The sequence below is a fragment of the Prionailurus bengalensis genome, chromosome E1, assembly GCF_016509475.1.
Source record: "Prionailurus bengalensis isolate Pbe53 chromosome E1, Fcat_Pben_1.1_paternal_pri, whole genome shotgun sequence".
Classification (NCBI taxonomy): Eukaryota; Metazoa; Chordata; class Mammalia; order Carnivora; family Felidae; genus Prionailurus; species Prionailurus bengalensis.
Genome location: NC_057347.1, coordinates 20,114,994 through 20,139,686, shown reverse-complemented (window position 1 = coordinate 20,139,686; position 24,693 = coordinate 20,114,994). Strand labels below are relative to the sequence as shown.

General features: G+C 40.8%; 1 protein-coding gene across 9 annotated transcripts in view; it reads right to left on the bottom strand.

Annotated features, from left to right (window-relative positions):
- Positions 1 to 12,800: 12,800 nt before the first annotated feature.
- RHOT1 (ras homolog family member T1) overlaps positions 12,801 to 24,693 on the bottom strand; it is a 76,294-nt gene continuing 64,401 nt past the window's right edge. For 8 of the 9 annotated variants that reach the window (XM_043583664.1, XM_043583668.1, XM_043583667.1 and 5 more), the window contains one exon: positions 12,801 to 13,908. In XM_043583664.1, coding sequence (XP_043439599.1) covers positions 13,791 to 13,908 — 118 coding nt within the window. In that variant the 3' untranslated portion in view covers positions 12,801 to 13,790. Of the gene's footprint in view, positions 13,909 to 23,584; positions 23,696 to 24,693 lie in introns of all 9 variants that reach the window. The other variant, XR_006297811.1, reaches the window with a different exon arrangement.

Here is a 24,693-nt window from a genome sequence, read left to right as displayed (position 1 = left end):
CATCAGCCCAGAGCCTGACTCGGGGCTCGAACTCACGGACCGCGAGATCGTGACCTGGCTGAAGTCGGACGCCTAACCGACTGCGCCACCCAGGCGCCCCCCCAATTCTTTCTTTAAAAAAATTTTTTTTAAATTTTTTCTGAGTAAATTCTACAGTTGATGTGAGGATTAAACTAAGTCTCCCAGGCACGGCCCCTACGCAGCATATTTTTCAAATTCAGCTGCTACTTTGACATTTTTTATAGAAGTGTCTCCATTTTTATATACCATGCCAGAGAAAGTCCTTCAAAGGGGTGATCGCTAATCTCTAGCCCTGGAAGCATGAAGGCACTTGATTCCTTCAACCCAAGTGAAACTGAATACTTTTTATGTATAAGTTGTTCAAGGTCAAGTTGAACATGACTTCCTCCATAAAACTTTTGGGGGACTCCTCAACTTGAGAAAACTCCCCCTTTGCTTGAATTTCCATTGCACTTGATTTCATCTCCTACAGTTATTTTTCTACCTGCAGTAGACACTTATTTACATATTTCCTTTTTAAAGATAAGAATCTGGGGCGCCTGCGTGGCTCGGTTGGTTAAGCGACTAAGCGTCCAACTTCAGCCCAGGTCATGATCTCGAGGTTCACGAGTTCGAGCCCCATGCAGGGCCCTGTGCTGACAGCTCGGAGCCTGAAGCCTGCTTCAGATTTGTGTGTGTGTGTGTGTGTGTCTCTCTCTGCCCCTCCCCTGATCGCACTTGGTCTCTCTCGAAAATAAACATTAAAAATAAAATAAAATAAAATAAAATAAAATAAAGATAAAAATATTCTGATCCAGCACCTTCTCCCCCTGTAACGCTTTCATTTTCATTTCTCACGCCTGGCCTGGCACTTTATACACAGAAGCCTCCATATACGTGTCTCTGAGTGAATGAATGACCAAGCAGGATGGAACCCCTCCTGATAAAACCAAGCGTGGCAGTAGTTGAGAGATCGCTGAGCTCAGGCTAAGGAGCCTAGTTGATCAAATGACTTGCTTAGAAAAGCCCAGACCCCAATTATGAGGGCTGCTCCCACTGGCTCCAAAGTATTTGAGTCCCTGCTATTGTGTAGTTAATTCTGCTGAGACCCCTCCCCACAGCTCAGTTGTCAGGGCCATCTCAGCAGGAAATATTTCGGTTTCCCTTTAGTTCTTACTTCCTTACTCAGTCCAGTATGTTGCACTGACTTCCCAGAGAGTTTTAAGGCCAACAGCCTGCTTTGTTTTCTGCCTGTTCATTTGTTCATTCAAAACATATTTATTGAGCACTGACTCTTGCCAACTATTGTTCTAAGCCCTGAGTATACAGTGATGATTGAAGACATCCTCACATTGGTCATGGCAACGATTTTTAAAATCTGACTCCAAAAGTAAAGTCAACAAGAGCAAATAAATAAATAAACATTAAAAAATAAAAAAAATGGGACTACATCAAACTAAATAAAAAGCTTCTGCACAGCAAAAGAAGACATCAACAAAATGAAAAGACAACCTACAGAATAGGAGGAAATATTTGCAAATCATGTATCTGATAAGGGGTTAATATCCAAAGCATATAAAGAACTCGTATAACACAATGGCAAAAAACCAAACTATCCAGTTAAAAAATGGGCAGAAGATCTGAATAGACATTTTTCCAACAAAGACAGACAGATGGCCAACAGGCAAGTTGTTCAATACCACTCATCATCAGAGAAATGCAAATGAAAACCACAATGAGGGGCTCCTGGGTGGCTCAGTCAGTTAAGCATCTGACTCTTGATTTCGGCTCAGGTCATGAGCTCTCGGTTGTGAGATTGAGCCCTGGGTTGAGCCCCGCGTTGGGCTCTGTGCTAGGTGAGGAGCCTGCTTATGATTCTCTCTCCCTCTGCTCCTCCCGTTTGCATGCGTGCGTGTTCTTTCTCTCAAAAGACCCAAAGCCCACAATGAGATATCACATCATACCTGTTAAAGTAGCTATTATCAAAAAGACAATAAGTAACAAGTGTTGGTAAGGATGTGGAAAAAAGAAAATCATTATGCGCTGTTGGTGGAAATTTAAATTGGTGCAGCCACAAGGGTACCTGGCTGGCTCAGTTGGTGGTGTTTGCGACTTTCGATCTCAGGATTGTGAGTTTAAGCCCCACGTTGGGTGTAGAGATTACTTAAAAATAAAATCTTTCAAAAAAAAATTTTTAATGTTTATTATTTGAGAAAGAGACAGCGAGCAGGGGAGGGACAGAGAGAGAGACACACACAGAATCGAAGCAGGCTCCAGGATCTGAGCTGCCAGCACAGAGCCTGACACAGGGCTCAAACCCACAGCCCGCGAGATCATGACCTGAGCTGAAGTCGGCTGCCCAACCGACTGAGCCACCCAGGTGCCCCAAAAATAAAATCTTTTAAAAATTGGTATAGCCACTATGGAAAACAGTATGGAGGTTCCTCAAAGAATTAAAAATGGAACTACCATATGATCCAGCAATTCTACTTCTGGGTATTTATCTGAAGAAAATGAAAACCCCCATGTTCACTGCAGTATTATTTATTATAGCCAAGATATGGAAACAACCTAAATGTCCAATGGATGAGTTGATAAAGAAGATGTACACACACACACACACACACACACACACCAGAATATTATTCAGCCACCAAAAAGAACGAAATTGTGCCACTGGAGATAACATGGATGAATCTTGAGGGCATTATGTTAGGTGAATAAAGTTAGAGAAAGACAAATATTGTATGATCTCACTTATACGTGGAATCTAAAAAACAAGCAAACAAAAACTAAGCTCATAAATATAGAGAAAAGATTGGTTGCCAGGGAGGGGTTGGGGTGTGATGGGCAAATTGGATGAAGGAAGTCAAAAGGTACAAACTTTCAGTTATAAAATAAGTCATGGGGATGTAATGTACAGCATGGTGACTCTACTTAATAATACCTTATTGCGTATTTGAAAGCTGCTAAGAGTAGATCTTAAAAGTCTTCATTACAAGAAAAAAAATTGTGTACCTGTACGGTGACAGATAGGAACAACATATTATGATGACCTTTTCACAATATAAACAAATAGTGAATCATTATGTTGTACACCTGAAATTAATATTACCAATTATACCTCAAAAGAAAGAAAGAAAGAAAGAAAGAAAGAAAGAAAGAAAGACAGACAAGGCCACACTCTCACAAAGCTTACAAGCAAGGAGGGGGTGGGGACATTCAACATATGAAGGGGTACACATGAGGAAAAAAACCCACAGGCGGTGAGATGCTAAGAATTCAGGGTGATATTTCTGTGAGCGTTTTTGGAGTAGATGGTCTGGAAGGGTTCCTCTCTGGGGAGGTGATATGTAAACTGAGATGTGAATGACAAGAATGAGGCAGCTTTGCAAAAATCAGAGAAAAGCATTCTGAGTAGGGAACAGCCAGGGCAGAGGCTCAAGCAGGGGCAAAGTCTAGAAACAGAGTAAGGTCAGGGAAGCAGGCAAGGAGCAGGTCAGGTAGGTTAGAAGGCAGGCAAGGAATATGATTTTATTAAAATGTGCCAAGAAGACACTGAGAGAATTTAAGCATGGTCATGGCAATCTGGCTGCTGTAAAGAGAATGGATTTGAGAAGGAAAGAATCAAAGTAGGAAACCAACTGTTAGAAGGTCACTTGCATTTCGTCCAGGTGGAAAGTCGTGTGGCCCAGACTTAGGGGACAGTAGTGGATCAAGGAAGTGGACAGATACAGGTTTTGAAAGTAGAGTCAACAGGACTTGTTGATGGACCGCATGGGTGGTGGAGAGCAGAGGAGAACTTCAAGATTTCTACATTGGGCAACGACACAGATGATGGTGTAGTCTGCTAAAATGGGGAAACTGGGAAAGGGGCAGTTAGTGCTGGATATCAAGGGCCCTGCTGAAAGTGCCTTAGATATCCAAGAGGAAACAAAAGGCAGGAAAGTGGGAATAGGAGTGTGGATTTCTGGAAGGAGGTTAGGGATGATAATACCAATGTGGAGGTCTTTGGAGGATTCAACTTAAAGTCAAGGAGTTGCTAGCAGCAATGAGCTACACCTAGTGCCAGATCTTGGTTTCTAACCACATCTCCAGTAAAAGGAACCAAGGTTCCTTGGAGAAATTTTTGGTGTCAGGGCTAGGACCGGGGCTAAGTACAGAAGGATGCCAAGGGAGCAAAGAAGTGCAAAAGCTGCCTGGAACATTTTATGAAGCCAGAAAGTAAGGAGCACAAAGAAGACCATGGGTACATGTTGAAAGGATCCGTGAACCAAGATGAAGGCACTCCCGATGCCCAAATCTGGGATAACAGACGAGCAACAAAATAAACACTGATAGGGGCCGCATGGGTGGCTCAGTCGGTTGAGTGTCCGACTTCAGGTCTGAGGTGGGGCCTGAACTCATGGTTCATGATCTCATGGTTCGTGAGTTTGAGCCCCGGATCAGACTCTCTGCTGTCAGCACGGAGCCTGCTTTGGATGCTCTGTCCCCCTTTCCGTCCCTCCCCAGCTCATCTCCTTTCTCTCAAAATAAACAAACTTATAATAAATAAATAAATAAATAAATAAATAAATAAATAAATAAAGTAATGGGTTATGACCCATAAAATAAACATCCACAAGTCCATACTGATGCACATAAATAACTGAGTAAATAAATGGAGGAAATGGCATGGTTTTTTCCTTATAGCACAATTCCAATTAAAAAAGCATGGAATAAATGATAGAAGTAGAAAACGTAGCAAGGATCACAGTAATAACTATTCTGGGCAAGATTAGTATTAGTCAATATTACAATGAGATGCCACTTTACACTCAGTAGAACGTTTACAATTAAAAACACATAACAAGCGTTGGCGAGGATACATAGAAACTGGAACCCTCATATATTGCGGGGGTGAATGTAAAATGGTGCAGCCACTTTGGAAAATACTCAAACGGAGTTACAGATGGCCCAGCAATTCCACTCCCAGGTACATGCCCGAGTGAAGTGTGAAAACATACCTCCTCCCAAAAACCCGTACACAAATGTTCATGGGAGCATTATTCATACTAGTCAAAAAATAAAGGGGTGCATGGCTGACTCAGAGCGTACACTTCTTGATCTCGGGGTTGTTGCGTTCAAGCACCATACTGGGCGTAGAGTTTACTTAAAAAAAAATAAAGTAAAAAATTAAAACTGTTAAAAAAAAGTAAAAACAATCTGAATGTTTCAACAGATAATATAAACAAAATGTGGTACATCCATACAATGAGTTATCACTCAGTCAAAAAAAGGGGAATGAAGTAACTGGTGTCACAACGCAGTGTGGACGAACCTTGAAAACATTATGCTACATGAAAAAAGCCAGTCACAAAAGACTGCATATTAGACGGCTCTGCTTATAGGAAATGTCCAGAACAGGCAAACTCTGTTATTATTTTTGTAACTTATAAAGATGTCTCCAATTATTTTGAAATAAAAAGTTAAGAAAAATACAGTTCAAGGAACTCAGTGAGATCACCTAGAGGCAGGGCATAGATAGGGTAAGAAAACTCAGGACAGAACCTTGGAGCGCACCAACGGCTCTGGAAGTTCAGCAGAGGTCGAACAGCCAAGCGAGACTGAAAAACAGAAGGTAGCCAGAAAGATAGGAAATTCAGCTATTTGTGCCACCTGCCAAGGCAACAGGGGGTTAAGGGACATTTTATTGGGTCCAGTCCTTCAGACAACCTAATCAAGACATTTCTCAGATATGCACACACACAAACTGGCTGTCGCCCAGGCCTCTCCTGCTCTCCCAGATGCAATGGTTCAGCTCTGCTCATGTGTGGGAGGACCAGAGCCTTGCCGCCCAATGGTGTCTGCTGTGGGGACGGCAGCTCTCTTATTCACCTGGGGAAAGAGGGAGGTGAAACAACCAGGGACAGATCTCAGTGAATGTGCACAACAATCCTAACATTTTATGGAGAGGGAAACAGAATGAGAAAATTCAAGTACTTTGTGCAACGGACGTGGCAAAGTTGAGATTCAAACTCAAGGCCTTACCTCTTAAGGTCATGCTTTTATACTCCCGCACGCAGTGAATTCCCAATACCACTAAGAGATCATTTAGTTTCTAGAGCTGCTAGTCAGTGTCTCCACAAGGGTGGCAGTCACTGAGTAAAGCTGCTTCTCACGAAAGGGTTTAAATCAAGAAAATGAAGTCAGACACAAGAGACAGACATATATCTCCCTGGGTACTCTGAGAGTAGGCAAGGGACACAGCAAGCAGGGCAAAGATCTGGGACTCCGTGCACGACCAGTAAGACACAGATGGGTCGGCTACTCTGAGTTCAGTTCCTCAGTGACAGGGGAAGGGGCAATTTGCCAAGACCTGCCTAATACCTGTTTAAACCCTTTAATGGGGCCTCTAGAGAGGTTAGAAGAGACTCTCTGGACAAAACACAGGTGAGGGCAGGGGAGCCATGCTGCAAGCAGGGCAATGAAATGGGTGATGAAGACTGAGCTCCTGGATACTGGCGGCCTGGCCTTGACCCTCCTGAGACCTACAGGATATGGAGCTGGGAGGACAAGGGTTTTGGAGGAAGCATCTGCAAAGAGCCCAACAGACAGTGAGTGTTGTTAGAACTGAAAGATCTCTTTGACTAGAGTGTAGTGAGAGGTGACAGTGCAAGTCTGGGGACAAATAAGGTCTGGGCCAGGTCTGCAGGACCCCGTCAACCACCTTAAGGTTTGAGTTTTATCACGAGAGGAAAGGAAAGACGTTAGAGTTTGCTAACTTTTTAAACACGCATGCACAATTTAATCACTCTGTTGGAAAATAATTGTAACCACTGTCAACTCAGTTATCCGAGATGAACATTATCCCCTTTTGAAGGCCAAGACTGAGTACCGAACTACTCTGTCCCCCGGTCTCCAGTGCAGGGGTTCCCAAACTGCAGCATGCACCAGAGTCCCAGGGTGGGGGGCTGTGAGCACGCACTTTGCTGAACCCTAACCCCCAAGTGTCTGAGTCAGTAGGTCTGGGGTGGGGCCTGAACTCTATTCCTTCCAAGTCCCCGAGCACTGTGACCACACTTGGAGAATCTGGGGGGAAAGTAAGAGATCTGCGAGGGCAGATGTGTGAAGACCCACCGAGCCGCTTAGGGTCTAGGTGGTACCCAGAAGTGGCCAGGGTGCAGGAGGCTGGAGAGGGGGGTTAGAGAAGTGGAGATAAAAAGAGTTAAGTCAGTGACAAAACACGATTCAAGGAGTTTTCCCCTCTAGTAGAGCCTCTGTTCCAAGGTACTTTTCTACTCATAAATAAAAAAAGAATATTTTTTTCAAAATCAGCAGTTTAAGAATATTAAGCAAAAATCATGCACAGTGCTTTTAAAAGAGTGGCTACAGGGGCACCTGGCCGGCTCAGTGGGTAGAGCATGTAACTCTTAATCTCAGGGTGGTTGAGTCCAAGCTCCACACTGGGTGTGGAGCATCCTTAAAATAAAAAAATAAAGGGGCACCTGAGTGGCTCAGTTGGCTGAGCATCCAATTCTCGATTTTGCTTCAGGTCATGATCTCACAGTTTGTGAGATCAAACCCCGTGTCGGGCTCTCTGTGCTGGCAGCACGGAGCCTGCTTGGGATTCGTTCTCTGCCTCTCTCCGCCTCAAATGCTCTCAATATAAACTAAAAAAAATTTTTTTAATTAAAAAAAAAAAAGCTACAGCCCTACTTCCCTCAGTTATCTATCCCTGAAATAAACCTAACCACCAAGCCTGCGCTCCTGTAAATAGACACCATCAATTACCTGGTGACAGCTACCAGACGTGAAGGCAAAATGCCTCAGAGGAACTGAAAGTCTTCCAAAAAATTCGCTTTGCCATCTTTAACCCTTCTTAGTAATAGAAATGTCAAAACTGGGTTTTTTTTTTCTTTCTTTTTAGGTCTGTTTTTTAAAACCGAACATACTGCAAACTTACCGAAGCTAAAAAATCAAGTCAAGTTGTCTAGGGCTGGCTCCTGCTGTGGAAAGAGCACTGAACTGGGAGTCTGGACACCTGCATTCCAGTCGTAGCTCAAGCACAGACTAACGGTGTGGCTCTGAATGAGTCGCTTCTACTTTCTGTGCTCAGTTTATTCTATAAAAGTATAGAGTTGAACAGATGATATCTTGGTCTATTTTACCTCTGAAATTTTCACTTCAACATCTAAAGAAATGAAAAGCATTATCATGCTGTCATGTGCACAAGATCCCCCAGAAAACTAGAGTTCAAACCACACACGCTTGTGGGATTCTTTTACCTTGCAGGCGTGCTGATTACACAACTTCACAAAGGAAAACCAACACGGATAAAGTACCAAAGGAACGGCTCCGGGGGAGCGCTCAGAGGATGGGAAACTGATGTTGTCTTTACCTTCCCAGGCCACACTGCCCTCCAAGATGAGCCCCAGCTCAGCCGGAGCACCGCGTTCTGAACATCATCATGAGCAAAAGTGAAACAAATCAAACACCGCCTACAATACTCTGAAGTTCTTCCTACTACCATACCTTTTCGAATTCCCAAACAATCAGGTAAATTTTTTTTTAACTACTGGTAAAAGCTGCCATGCACTTGCTACTACACTTGCATCAGTTACAAAGTGTCAGTCAAATCTGGCCCGCAGCCTGTTTTTGTACAGCCCTTGAACTAAGAGAAGGTCCACGTGTTTATGTAGTTAAAAAAATTAAAAATATTTGTTGACAAGTGAAAATGATATGAAATTCCAATTTCAGTGCCTATCAAGTTTTATTAGAATGCAGTCATGCTCATTTGTTTTGTCTATGGCTGCTTTCTTGCTATGACAGAGCACAGGAGCAGCAGAAGTCTCAAACATGTTCCATCCGGCCCCTGATGGAAAAAGTTTGTGACCCATAAGTTATACTACAACATGTATACCCACATCATTCTAATCAAACTTCCAAGGGTTATTCGATTATAAAGGACTTAAATGTAAACCATGAATAGGGAAATCCTGAAAAAGCAAAAAATGATCATGTGGAATTTGGAGTTTTCTTAAATTTTTTTTTTTTCAACGTTTATTTTTTTTGGGACAGAGAGAGACAGAGCATGAATGGGGGAGGGGCAGAGAGAGAGGGAGACACAGAATTGGAAACAGGCTCCAGGCTCTGAGCCATCAGCCCAGAGCCTGACGCGGGGCTCGAACTCCCGGACCGCGAGATCGTGACCTGGCTGAAGTCGGACGCTTAACCGACTGCGCCACCCAGGCGCCCCGAATTTGGAGTTTTCAATGGACAGAGATAATGCTGGCAGTGCCCTCTTGGGAGTGTGCATCCAACATACGGCTTTCAAACCCAGAATGAATGACAGCCCCTCGATCTCCCTGACTTCTGCCACTGTCTAAAAGAAGATGAGAAAATCTACAGAGCAAAATACTATCATTGGAAAATACATCCAGGAACCAGAAAGGGGCTATGAAGTTAGGAAGTGTTTCCTGATGTCAAAATCTTGCTTTCTGATAAACATGTCCATACTTTCTGAGCCAAAAATAACTGGGGGAAAATGGTCTGAATAGTCTGTGTGTGCCCTGGGAGTTTCTGAACCTGGGATGCACTAAAGAAACGTGAGATTTGTTAACTGTGATGCTCACAGGTCGAGACTTCCATAGAGCCAAGGCTCAAACAGGTTAACAGATGTTCCTTCTGACGGACTTTTGATAAACGGAGTTAAAAAGACAAGAATTGGGGCGCCTGGGTGGCGCAGTCGGTTAAGCGTCCGACTTCAGCCAGGTCACGATCTCGCGGTCCGTGAGTTCGAGCCCCGCGTCAGGCTCTGGGCTGATGGCTCAGAGCCTGGAGCCTGTTTTCGATTCTGTGTCTCCCTCTCTCTCTGCCCATCCCCCATTCATGCTCTGTCTCTCTCTGTCCCAAAAATAAATAAACGTTGAAAAAAAAAACAAAACAAGAATTACTTAAAAGCTTAGAGGTTTTAACAAGTGGGTTACTGGGGCTGCGAAATCTGGGGATCAGGGTTTCTGGAACGGTGAGGCTACCTGCCTGGAGCACTGTCATGCCATAAACATTAAATAAATTTAATATCTTGATGTCCTATTTCGCAAGAAGTATCTAGTCCCCCGTCAGCTTCTTAAAAACACATGGACTATTAAAACTTGAAGGATAGGGGCACCTGGGTGGCTCAGTCGGTTGAGCATCCGACTTCGGCTCAGGTCACGATCTCAGGGTCCGTGAGTTCGAGCCCGGCATCAGGCTCTGGGCTGATGGCTCAGAGCCTGGAGCCTGCTTCCAGTTCTGTGTCTCCCTCTCTCTCTGCCCCTCCCCTGTTCATGCTCTGTCTCTCTCTGTCTCAAAAATAAATAAAAAACGTTAAAAAAAAAAAAATTGAAGGATAATGGCAAATAAATGTGTTAATGACAACTAGGTCACATACTCAGTTTTAAGACTTGCACATATGTTGTAAAGACACTTTTATATTGCTTTCTGCTAGTACAACTCAGACAAAAGGGGCACCAAAGCAAAGACCAGTTGCGTTCACAGGGCCTATTCAGGAAAGATTGATGCTCTACCCTGGGTTTGAGCACTTACCTCTTTTCCCCCTGCTCTTCTTTATTCAGTTGCCTTCCCTCAGGTCAGAAAAATTCTCATTTCATTCAGGACTGGCTCATCAGCGGGTCTCCTCTTTGGTGCCTTCCCCTGACGGGTGATGTATTGATACGCACAGATCTCCGCAGCCTTCCTACTTCTTTCACAGGCCAATATGTGTCCCCCAAACTGCTAACATCAGAACTCACTCCTACTGTAGCACTTATGAGCTCCAACAATGTGGGACATGAATCGTTTTTTGGTCAAATGTGCAAGAGAAAGACATGAATGGCAAAAGCAACAGACCCAAGAGGCGCCGGGGTGGCTCAGTCAGTTGAGCGTCCGACTTCAGCTCAGGTCACAATCTTGTGGCTCATGAGTTCGAGCCCCATGTCAGGTTCTGTGCTGGCAACTCAGAGCCTGGAGCCTGCTTCGGCTTCTGTGTCTCCCTCTCTCTCTGCCCCTCCCTCACTCACGCTGCGTCTCTCTCAAAAATGAATAAACATCAAAAATAAAAATAAAAAACGAAGCAACAGACCCTTGATGTGCTAAGTAAGGCTACAAACCTTCACAGTGATGTTTCTTCACACGACTGCCTCACTACTCATTAAACTATTGCAGCAAGCAGCCTGAGCTGTCCGTTTAGGAGACAATGCAGTTGGTGCAAAGTGAAAGAAAGGTAGTCTTTGAATCCTCAAGTTCCTATTTTCCTCATTTTCCCTTAGTGCTCTTATAGCTCCCGTCCTTTGAGAGTAAATCACGAAAGCCAGAAGAAGCCTATTACTAGATCTATTCACAAACTTCCCCACATTCACTAGTCTCTAGAGTGAACGTGAAATGGAGGAAATGCGTGCGTGAGCCTGTTGTTGCGGAGGAGAAACCAGGGGGCACTGCCGTGCACATCTGCCCCACCTGGACTGGCTGACAGTACCGGGAGGCTGGAGGCTCCGAGCGGGAGACGCGGCAACAACAGGGGAGACGGGGTGGCCGCCAGCCTCCTTGTCAATCAGACACTTAAGCTTCAAACGAGAAAGATTAAGAGAGAAAAGCCTAAATATATCAACGTCACTTCTCACGTCTGGGCAAACCACGTTCTTTCCTCTGTTTCTCACAAACACATCAATCCATAAGGCGTACCCCTTTAAAATAATATTTCAGTCTGAACAGGGAAGAACTTGGAAGCAAAGAATGGTCTCTGGAAGCCGTGTAACTGATGAAAATGTATTTGGTAAATAGGAGACTTCTGAAAATGAGGAGTCACCAGATTTTTGCTTAATTTTTCCTTTCCTCAAAATTTTTTTTAAAATTTTTAATGTTCATTTTTTGAGAGGGGGGGTGAGGGAGGGAGACAGAGAGAGAGAGAGAGAGAGAGAGAGAGAGAGAGCGCGCGTGTGTGCAAGAGCAAGCCAGGGAGGGACAGAGAGAGGGAGAGAGAAATCCCAAGCAGGCTCCACGCAGTCAGCACGGAGCCTGACTCAGGGCCTAAACTCATGAACCATGAGATCATGACTTGAGCTGAAATCAAGAGTTGGAGCTCAGATGACTGAGCCACCCAAGCGCCCCTTCTTTCCTCACATTTTGAGTGGAAATGGGGAGTGGGAGGGCGGGGAGGGGGAAGGGAAGTATGTAGCTAAGTATGGCACATATTATCTTACAAGTGTATAGCTAGTAATTTCTGCTGTTACCAGCTGCTCAGGGAGTGTGATGTTTATTGAGAGACAGAGAGAGAGATAGGGCACAAGCAGGGGCAGGGGAGGGGCAGAGAGAGAGGGAGACACAGAAACTGAAGCAGGCTCCAGGCTCCGAGCTGTCAGCACAGAGCCCGACGTGGGGCTTGAACTCACGAACTGTGACATCATGACCTGAGCTGAAGTCAGAGGCTCAACTGACTGAGCCACCCAGGCACCCCCGGGAGTGTGATGTTTAGAGAAAATGTTCATCACAACAGCAAAGAGGAAAAAAATCCATGTTAGAGGAGCAGATAAACATGTAAGTCACAGCAGAAACCATGTTAGTTAGGTACGTGCAGGAGAAAACAACTGGCCTTCTCAGAGAATAGATTTGCCCACAACTTTAAGATAGACTTCCTCTCATATAATACAAATCATACTTGTCTTCTTTCCTCACGACCATTATCTTCTTGAACAAAAAAATAATTTTCAAGGTGAGAAAGAAACCAGAGGACTGCATTCACATCTGTGCAAAATATTTACTCCAGAAGACAAAAAAACTCAAGATCACGGTACACAGCAGTTATTTATTTAAATACTTGAAAATTTCGATGATGGAAAAAAATAGGTTTATCATGAGAGTTTATATTCATTAGATTTACTTTACCATTTACAAAAGTGCTGCTTCTAGGTTATCCTAGCCGGATGGAGAACGGTATGACACATGCAGCTATTGTAAGACACTAGAACAGACACAGCCACTAGAGAATGATGTACACACTTTGGGAAGAAATTCCATAGTAGGAATGGTGACTGTTTATTTAAACTAAAAACATTGATAATATACAAATCTTTTTTTCTCATTTGATTGAAAGGGCTATAAAATTCAACATACAGACAAAGGAAGCAACATAATCATATAGGCAACGCCTCTGCTAATTGCCAGGAACTCACTCCTTCCTTAAAGAAGCACTTCAACACAGCTATGCAATTTTCTAGACTGCACGATGGCTTCAAGGCTGACCTACCATGAGTGGCTGAAGGAGAAGTGTAAGCTGACATGACTCATCTGTTTTTAAAAATGGAGAGAAAATGGCCAATTGTGCCTCGTATTCTTTGAAGAACCCAGAGGGATCATTCTAAGTAAAATGTGAAATAAATAAGTAATTCATGAGTAGATACAATCTCTGAGCTTAGACCTAGGAGAATGAGCCAACTGAACACTAACAATACCATGTAGAAACGTCTAGAAACATCATTTCTAGAATTCAGTGTGGGAGACCATATCTTGCCTGAATATGTACATTATTTACAAAATATTCCCTTTTGGCCTCTGAAATTTAGCCATTTTAGTTTGGCTGTTAAGCTGTTTCTTTCCAATGCTAGTCAATACTGCAGTTATAACTATCATTAAAATACTCTTATGCATGAATTACAAATATTAATAAAGTAACTCTGCATGTATAAATATCTCAATATTTCTAGCAGAATTTAAAGCATACATAAATACATAAAAGTATTTGTTTTTGGTGGGGCCAGTATTTTTTTTTTTTTTAATCATCGCTGTTTCAACAATGCTCTGTACATTGCAAAACCCAAAACTGCAAAAACAGTAGCACCAAAACTTGCTCGAAGCCAAAACGTGGAGCTCTTGAGGTCAGCTTGTGTCACGTGCCTGTAGTTAGAAAATATAATTAATGTTCAAAACATGATTAGTATGAAAATACCAATTATATGAACAGTCTACTTTTAGGGAAGTATTAGCACACTTGTCAGGCTAATTGCATACAGTAATGCTTACCAAAATCATTTATCCATGTAGCCACATGTACATTGTTTATATCATCATTATCTTACGATATAATGTAGACATTAATAAAGACAAATGTCTTTACAACTAGCTACTATCTGGGAGTAATAAACATCTAAAATTGTGTGTTTTCTTCACATGGGAAATGGAGAACATAGACAAATCAACCTACCAGTTTTTAATACCACCACAGTCCTTCAAAATGAGAGGTAAAACTGAGATCTCACAATTTTGAGAGTCAATTTTATGGGACTTAATATACAATCTCCTGTCCCCGGGAATTGAAAGCTATCTTGTAAGCAGTTAAGCGACAAGTGACAATACTTTTCTAAGAGCATTGCTTAAAATCAACTTTGGGGACACTGAGCCCCATAAAAATTTACCAAAAAAATCCCAAAGGGGATGGGGAAGGTTTACCAGCTCACATTAATCTGGTTACTGCTGATTAAAGAAAGAAAATTTAAAAAACAACAAACAAAAACAACCCTGATTATTAGACAGGCAGTGACAATGGTACCAACCAAAGGACATAATGAAACAAGATGGACTGAAAGGTAAATGACGTAAAAGAAGCCATATTGTGCATGACAAGAACAGGGACAGCCTGTACCACAAACTGAGTTTGTGAGCATGCTCAGTTAATAACACTGCTAAGCACCGTCAAGAGTCTCAAGTATGACAGCTTACCATAGAGAGGATAAAGCTTTAAAGCAAAGGCTGGAATATTTTATTCAAGTATCACTGAAGTTTGAGTTAACTGAACACAATTGAGGAGATACAGAAAATTTAGAGAATTAGGAGTTTAGAGAGGCTGTCTAGTTTAGGTTATTTTACAACTAAGTGAAACAAACAGATTTGAAGCAAAAGTCAGACATCATTAAAAGACCAAGACACTGACATATGCAAAAGAGTTAAGAGCCAAGAATATCAATTGTACAAAACTACTTTGCCTCAGCAATAGTCGAAGGGTGACAATCAGATTAGTTATCACAAAATGCAACCTGCGCATCTCTAGAAACAGTCTGTAATACAAGCCAGAGTGCTCCATGCTTATCACCATGGCAACACAACACACAGCACTCCCATTTCTTATCCTCCCCAGTTCCTAAAAAATAAAAATAAAAATCACTCCTGACATAAGTATTATTTTACAAAGCAAAGTGGTAACACAGGTTCATTCCACCTTGTGAGTTAGTTCTTCCAACAGGCAATGCTTAATTATTTATTTTAAGTTAGGGGAAGAAAATTCTTCGGTTTCAGTTTTTCCAGTTGGAAAAACTCCACCAAGGCCAACCCGCTGGTTGGGGGAAATGTTACCTGGCTTCAAGAAAAAGTGGACCATGAGATGACTCCATGAAGATGGAATCTTCTACAGAGCTGACGGCGTGCACCTGGTGAGTAATACTGCCTTCGTCGTCTGCTAACAGCATGGCACCCCACTCAGCTACCCGGGCTCTTAACCTTTTATATACACATGCACACAATTTGCAGTTCACAGCAGAGCTCACAAAAGTGGGGGACTGAAAATAACATCTCTCAATTAAACATCGCACACACAAATTGAGTCGCCACCATAATAGGATGCATCTCATGCTTTCTATATTTAAATAAATATATCCTGTAACAAATTGCCCAACTTAAAAAAAACACCTATCTATATGTACTTTTTAAAAACACTCACGTACCAGGCAAGGAAACCTAAGGCGGTTATATACAGTATCTATATATCCCTTAGAGGCTGGTCTTGGTTGACCCGAAACACTAAGGGAAGCCCTTGAAACCAATACCAAAAGCAGTATCTGACAGTTATGTGGTGACCGTAAGTATTCATTCAAAATGAGGCTAACAGCTATTAGTCATGAAATTTACTGAGGCTTCTAATTGCAGACTACCAACAACTGCAAACATGCATCTGTAAAAAATCAGGTCCAACATCCCAAACTCATAGACTGTAACAGACCTACGATGAGAGTTTCAAAGTGCATAATTCCAAATCAATTAGAGATGCACAGAATTTAAAGTGAGAACACTGGCTACAAGTGCATTAGAGCTTCTGCTTCAGCTTTGGGCTCTCTGTGATTTTTTATTCATCTTTACTGATGGAGGATTAAAAAAAATGTTTACATTCATCTTTTAACTTGGGCAAGAGAGGGGTTAGTATTAAAGCTAGCTGCCATCACATTAAAATCAGTCACAATGATTTCTCATAAACATTTTTTCAAGTATGGAATCTGTTTTCACACAGCTCCTTTTTTTGTATTTTAAGAAAGTATTCCCTACCATTCATGACATAATATATTCTGACTTTACTGCTTGGTTTACTTTTGCATGTCAGATAGTAATTATAGTGATTATTATTTTCCCCCGACTATAGTATAGCCTCCAACAGGCAGAACAGCAGTTCATACTCCTGTATGACAAATAATATAGATACATACTCTAGATACAGCTAGTTTAAAACTTAAGGCAACTATTAACTCATAAAATATGCTTCAATGACTCCATAACGTTATAGTGGTTATTTAAGACACTTTTAGACATGAAAAGCTACTTAGACACCCATTTTATGCCTTTAGCATGTGCTTTTAATAGCTGCCCTAAGCAGGCTCTCCATCTAGGAGAAAGCATTTATACCGGATGGCACATTTGTCATTGATTAGCTGACTGACAACACCTGACTAGAGAACAGTATGAAGATCTGAACTGTATTCCAGAGTATCAGCACTGGGCCACATTTGTCATTTCAGGTCTCAAGCAGAAACGGAGTAATGGTTTCAGAGAGTTGCTTCCTACTTCATTTCTAAACTCAAGCAAAAATAATCCTTCCACAATTCAAAAGTGTAATCCTTTCAAAATGACTCACCTAAAATATCATCTTAGAATAAATTATAATATCTTATGGCATACTTTTTCTTTCTTTTTAAAGTTTATTATTTTTTTTTTACTGTCAAAATACAATATACGTTCATGATAAGATATGAGGAAAATAAAAGTAGGAAGAAAAAAATCACCTAGAGTCCCATCACTTGAAGCAACTGATTAAAATTTAGGGTACTTCCTTTTAGATTTTTTTCTGTGTGCTTCTTACATTGCTGCAAATACAATATGTATAATTTATATACTTTTACATCCTTTATATAAGGACTTTTTCATAATTCCAGAAACATCATTTTAGACAGCTTTATTATACTCCATTCCTATGGGTGGCCACCTCTACTACGAAGTGATCGATATCCTTCCATGTAAGATTTTTCTCCATATTTAGTGGTTTCCTTAGGACAGACTTCCCAAAAATGAGTATTACAGGGTCAAAAATGAGTGTGCATTTGTGTGTATAAAGATTCTTTTTAAAAATACCTACTGATGTACCAGAATCACATTTTCCTTCTCTGTGTGGAATAATTTAGTTCAGCAGTATCTCTTTTTAGAATATAAGAAATCATTACTAAATACTAGAATATAACTTAGTTAATCATTTGAAGCTTGTCAGAGCTTCTAAGCTCTTAGGTGGAAAATTCCTGCATATTGGATGCTGGCTTTCTGCTTAGAAGTGCTGAGGGCCCATATGTCAATCAGATGACAAGTGCTACTTTTTCTTTTTCTTTTTTCTTTTTTTTTTTTTTTTTTTACGTAGGCTCCACACCCATTGTGGGCTTGAACTCACAGCCCTGAGATCAAGAGTCACACACTCCACTGGCTAAGCCAGCCAGGCCCTGCTACTTAATAAGGCAAAGAGGAGGAAAGGTTTCAAACGTCAGGCAATAAAGACTTAAATGAAGAGGTGTTTGTGTGAACAATCACATAAGGCATATAACAGAATGACCAAAATTCCTATGTATCTTTGCACAGAATGCCTTAAAGAAGGCATACAAGATACTTTTGATTCACTCTGCAATTTACTGCGTATATAAGAACATGAGGTGAAATCTTTATTGGTTCAATGTATTTAACCAATCATAAAGGGAATGTTATCAGCTGCAATATTTAGGAACAAAACAATCAAACTCTAAAGGGCTCAATGGAATTAAACCCATTCTAGCTATTCCCAAATAGGGTACTTTTAATATTTTTTATAACGTGTCATGGAACTTTACATCTGGGGCATAAAAACTCTATTGCAAAGACTTAAAGTCTGCAAAAATTAGAATTTAAGGAAAGGGGAGAATTCAGAACGGTCAAGGTATCAATTAACCTTGCCTGGGACTGCAGGCTATTATGAGGTGGAAGGAAAAGTTCAGTAGAACACAGTCAAGAGCAGTAGCACTAGGAGATCTGCAGGAAGAGCAGTTCCAGCCAAGTACTTCTCAGCACTCCCATACAGCTTTTCAGAAATAAGTGTGGATTTCCTAGCTTCTGTTTTTCTCATCTTACCATCTGATCCTTTCCAAACCCAACTCAGAGGTGTACAAATGCAGCAATAGTAATGTACTTTTAATTTCATAATTCTATCCACTTACATATCTCAAGTATGAATTTTTAAGTTAATACTTTGAAACAGCCTATTTAACTATACTGTGTGTAACCTAGTTACTAGGGCTCAGAGATATCACATATAGCTTTTTCCTAGTTGCAAAAACATATCTCAAATTGAAAACTGTACCGAGGTCACCAAAACTATAGTTAAGTGTTCTGTTTTTAAATATTTCACTCTTGGGGCGCCCGGCTGGTTCAGTCAGCTAAGCATCCAACTTCAGCTCAGGTCAAGATCTTGCGGTCCATGAGTTCGAGCCCTGCGTCGGGCTCTGTGCTGAGGGCTCAGAGCCTGGAGCCTACTTCAGATTCGGTGTCTCCCTCTCTCTCTGCCCCTCCCCCATGCTCACTCGCTCTCTCTCTCAAACATAAACATTAAAAATAAATAAATAAATAAATAAATAAATAAATAAATAAATAAATAAAATATTTCACTTTCTTCTTAAAGTCTTCTGGGCCTCTCTGCTTTTACTCCTCTTACTGTTTTGTTTGTTTGTTTTGCCTAGTGAAGTGTTTTTTACATTCATTCCTAATAATAATGCCATTACTCTTAATAACAGTTTTAACAATGACAATTCTTCTAACTAGTAGGCATGAAATCTTTTAATATATTTCTCAAAATAGGTTAAGAAGTCAAAATATAGTATCCAACAAAGAAGAACTGCAACACAAATCATAAGAAAGCTGTTAACTGAGCATGCCTAACATACTTTAGAAAAGGACATAAGTGTGCATCAATGTCAAGAAATGCTTCACCAAGCATTAGAAGAACCAAAATTTATAGATGATCGTAGATACATGGGAAACACATAATATCTACATGTTAACTACTGACACTTAAAGATCAGAATAGGCAAACTCCACCTTGTGGCATCCTTTAATATTCTAACAATATGGCAAAAAAATTTTAAATGTACAAGCAGTGGCTTCCTTAATGAGAATCTATAACATAAGCTCCTGTATAATTTTAAACATAAGACTATGTATCCTAATTAAAAGAAAAGCCTTTTAGGACCTTGATACAGGGGGACACAGAGGTTTCATATGAAGCTCAAATAGGACAGACTTTCTTGTATACAACATCTTACTGTAACATAATATCCTAAGCACTCTTACATTCCCAACAGAACCTCTCTAACATTAAGGAGCAACTTAGGTGATTATTAAAGCAATATGGGCAAATGTCATTAACAAATGGCTTAAAATAAATGCCACATATACCCAATTTTAAAAATGCATCATTACTCAAATACTCACTGTGAACTATGTAATTGGTCGCTAAAGTATAATGCTGCTACTAAACTTAAGAAGTAACATGAACAGGGGCGCCTGGGTGGCGCAGTCGGTTAAGCGTCCGACTTCAGCCAGGTCACGATCTCGCGGTCCGTGAGTTCGAGCCCCGCGTCAGGCTCTGGGCTGATGGCTCTGAGCCTGGAGCCTGTTTCCGATTCTGTGTCTCCCTCTCTCTCTGCCCCTCCCCCGTTCATGCTCTGTCTCTCTCTGTCCCAAAAAAAATAAATAAACGTTGAAAAAAAAAAAAAAAGAAGTAACATGAACAAATAATTTATGTGGCTAATTCAAATAATAAAATGGGATGAAAGAATCCTAAAACCAAAATTGTATCAAAGAAAATTGCACCAAAATAATAAATTATAAAATAAACAATTTTGATTACATTATAAGCTGGGAGAAGTGGGAGGGTTACATTCAGAATTCTAGCTGGGACAGGGATTGAGAGAAGTTCAAAAAATGACTAAGTGACACAGACAGACAAATTGAACACCTAAAGGAAAGGACAAATTAAAGTTCACAGCACACTACAGTACAGTAACATCCTCATGCAAAGTAGGAGTCTTCTGAAGTCAGAATAATAAATACGTAATAACTAAAATCCTGGGTAGTTCAAACCAACAATCCAGCTCACTCCTACATACTCATTTTAACACTTTCAGGTTAAAAAGGTCTTTAAAAATTAAAATATAATCAGAAGGTATGTTTATCCCAGTACCAATATTTGAAATGAAAGCATTGCCAAAGATTAAAGTCATCTGACCACATGTTAGTCATCTTCCAAATGTATTTAAATGCAAATAATCCCATTATTCAGAAATTCTTCTAAAGAAAAACAAACCTATCCAGGTCAGAAGGGTGAGACCATAGTTATCAAAGAACAAAGTTATATATCAGACACATAGTTTGTTTAACACTTTTCTCACATCTTGAAAAATATATATATATTCGATTACGTTAAAAAGAAAAAAAAATTCTTGGGGCGCCTGGGTGGCTCAGTCGGTTAAGCGGCCAACTTCGGCTCAGGTCATGATCTCACAGTCCGTGAGTTCGAGCCCCGCGTTGGGCTCTGTGCTGACAGCTCAGAGCCTGGAGCCCGTTTCAGATTCTGTGTCTCCCTCTCTCTGACCCTCCCCCGTTCATGCTCTGTCTCTCTCTGTCTCAAAAATAAATAAACGTTAAAAAAAAATTAAAAAAAAAAAAAAAGAAAAAAAAAAGAAAAAAAAATCTTACTACTTTCTACTTAAAATAATGCAGTGTCAGTAAATAAGCTCAAAAAAAGGGGAGACAATATTTACTGGCCAAAGACAGCTAGGGAAAAAATGGATAATTTCAGAAATGAATCTGTGGGAAGAGCCTGAATATAAATGGTTAGGCTTAATAAAGCCTCTCATGATGAGGTTTCATAGCACTTCCTTTTATGGTATGAGGGGCTAAGGTTACTGAAAACATAACCAAACTTTAAGGAAAAAAATTTAATAACATAATATTTACTTAAAGGCAGGTCCCTATCTTCATCTTTATATTTTGCCCCAGCTCACAGAGGATTCTGTCTAAAGCAGGTATTTAAGTATTTGAATAAATCACAGGGACACGGGCAGGTGAAGGCAGAATGTGGCCTCAAACATGGACTATTTCTAGAAGTGACTTGTTTCAGCAAGCAACATGTTTACAAGCACACTAAAACAAGGCATTAATTTGAGACCAACACGTATGTACCAGAGTTTAATGAACATTTAATGAAACTTGTTGCTTGAATAAAAATTTCAAAACTACTCTCTCACAGTTCTAAACCAAACACGAGATGTGGCAGATCTCTGAAACCAAAGACTTAAGGCTCAGTGTTGAGTGACACTCCTCCTGAACTACAGTGAAAAACTCTTAGATGACTTTTACCCAGTTAGTCAATCCTCCTTCTGCTTTTATAACTTTAAGATAGATCTAGCACGATGAACCAATTGTGACCAACCACCAAAGGTTGCCACGACCTGAGAGATGGGAGAGAAAGGAGGTGACCCCATAACGTGTTCAGATTCTTGGTGAAAAAGGAATAGGATGTGGTGAGGGGGGAGGGAAAGAGACATTTTCATTCCTCAGGTGTACCTTTTTTTTTTTCTTGCCTGGCCACAGCTTAAGACTGACGTTGCAAGCTGGTGGCCTGTAAGCACGCTTTGTTCTGATTAGCACTTTCCAAGATTCAAATTTAATTGCCATTATTTGACCAGCAGGAAATTTCACATAAAAACCCTGATTTCTAGGGTCTCACAGAATCAGAAGACCTGGCACACCCAGCCCGGACAACAACAAACGGCCCGAGCTGGGTTGTGGCTGCCTCTTTTCGCCAGGGCCTGTCACAGTCCCTGTCACAGTCCCCGCGGCTCTTACTTCTTTTACTTGGTCACCTTCGTTCGTTCACATTGCCTGTCCAGACCCTTAGGCACTTAAGTTTTGGGCCTCTACCCCCACCTACCTTACCTACACCCTTTTGTAAACTAGGAGAAACTTCAGTTCAGAAGCCCTAAATGTCCACTGCACTTCCATAAAATTCCAGGAACCAGGAAGGAGTTCTCTGAAAGGTACTCTGGTTTTCCTCTTTATCTTTTTCATTTATTCCATTCTTGGTTACTAGTTGTCAGTGATGTATGCTGACATTACCATTAAGTTACTTCTAGTTTGTAAGTACATAGGACAAAATGTACTGATTTCTCTTCAAAGATCATTGTACAGAGTAATTTACTATAAACAAGCTCATCCATTAATATACACCCAACCTATTTCATCTGGAAACTGACTAAATCAACCCAAAAATAAAATTGTCACTAAAGGTGCGGACAATGTATCAATCTGCAATTATGGACACTCAAGATCTTCCAGAATAAATAAAATAGATGGTTTGTGATTAGCAATTATTAGGAGCTAAGGCGGGTTCAACAAGAGTAAGACACCAAATAGATGTCACTTCCTATTCAGGTAAAATGACTACACTGGTAGGTCAGGGGCATGTGGTGGAAGTTACATATTGACTCCAAAAAAGCCCTCCGTGAAATCTCTTGTAAGATAATAACAGAAAATGTAGACTGGATAATAAAATATTTTTAATTTACAGAACAGTCTTTCCCCAAGAATTTTAAATCCGTGTCACTGGCAAAAGAGTTTTCCAGTGGAATACTTTTGGGCTTGCTGGCTTTGGCGCCCTCTCTCTCTCTCTCCAAGCTCCGGGTATTCAACATTATTTTTTATCAGTAACTTGAAAGATAAGACATATCTACTGAATTTGCAAATAACACAATGCCGAGAGAGATATATAATGGGACAAATGACAAAAATAATGTTTGAAATGACTGAGCTAGAACAAATGGATCAAAAAGAAGAATATGACATTTAATAGAGATACATACGTATCTGTGTTTAGATTCAGAAAGTCAACTAAAAATGTCCAATACACAATTAGAGAGGAGGGGACACTGCCTTAACAGTACTTCATATTTAAAAAATCTGATTTCCATTAACCCCAAGATTAATATGCATCAACAATGGGATGGGGCTGCTAAAAAAGTTAACTCATGCAGCGGGCAGGTGCTGTCTTAACTGTGGAACAGGCCTGCCCACTGTTCTGGACTTGCCCCGTCACACCTGAGGCACTGCTCTCCATCCTCAGTGGCACCTCTTTTAAGAGGAACTGTGGAAACCTAAAGGGCTTTCAGATGAGAACAACCAGGACTGACGAGGTCACTAAACCATCTAATTTAAGAAAAGGCTGAAAGAAATGGGGATGTTCTACCTGGAGAAGAGAAAATTAGGGGAGACATGATGGCCGTCTTCAAATGTCTGAAGGATTGTTATGTTGAAGAGGGAGAATAGTCGTATGTTGTTCTAAAGGGCAGAACTAAAACTAAAGGAGAGAAAGTTATAGGGAAATCATTTTAGTTAAAAAATAAAATTAAAAAGCAAAGGCAAAAGCAAAAGCAAAAACCCTCTCCAATGAGGAAAGCCACCAGCAGATAAGCAGTACTCTCCATGGGAAGGCTTTCAGGAAGGCATTCTAATGGGAGGTTAGGCCAGATGAATTCTGGAATCTCTTCCAACTCTACCATTTCTAACACCGGAGCTCCTGAATGTTGTTTGGTTTGAACTAGCCTTGTATTTTCTCAGTCTCCATGAGAGAATCTGTGTCATTACTTTACAAGAAGCCATTCGAAGGACAGAGGCAGAACTTTACCACCGAAATAGTGTGGCGGTCCCTTCAAACGCAGTCACCTGAGATGGCTGCATTCTTATTCCAGAGCTGCTAGTGCTCAAAATATCATCAAAACTCTTTTTAGAATGCCTTCAAGATCAGTTTCTGACTCACATAAAATACAGTCTCATTGTTTCATAGGCACATCTACTATTTTTGCTAGTGGACACAACCTATACTACTCATTCGGTACCATCAGAGCCTAGCCTTTGTTGAGAGTCCAGTGCTAAACCAAAGAATGGACCCATTTCTAACCAAAATCTGTTTAGCTTCATCATCTGTCTTAATCAAGCCCAGCTCCTGATAACAGCTGAATGTCAATTTCAGAACACTCATTCATCTTCAGACACAAAACTTTACAGTAGATACAAAGTACACAGGCTCTTAAGTATTCACAAAATGTCAATCTGAACAATGGAGGCATAACCAGAATATGAATATACCTTCCAAGTTCATCACTCTAAAGGAATGTCCGTATCTTATATTTTTGTTTTTCTTTCCTTTTGAAAAAGCACATTACTTTCTAGGCATACTTCATGCTTTGGGCTCAATTATAAAGACCTCAAAAACTAGTTCTACCAATCCTTTTTTCTTTCCCATGATATTCCTTTGAATCCTTAAAGTTGGCTATTATCCTCATTTCCAGAAGCCAT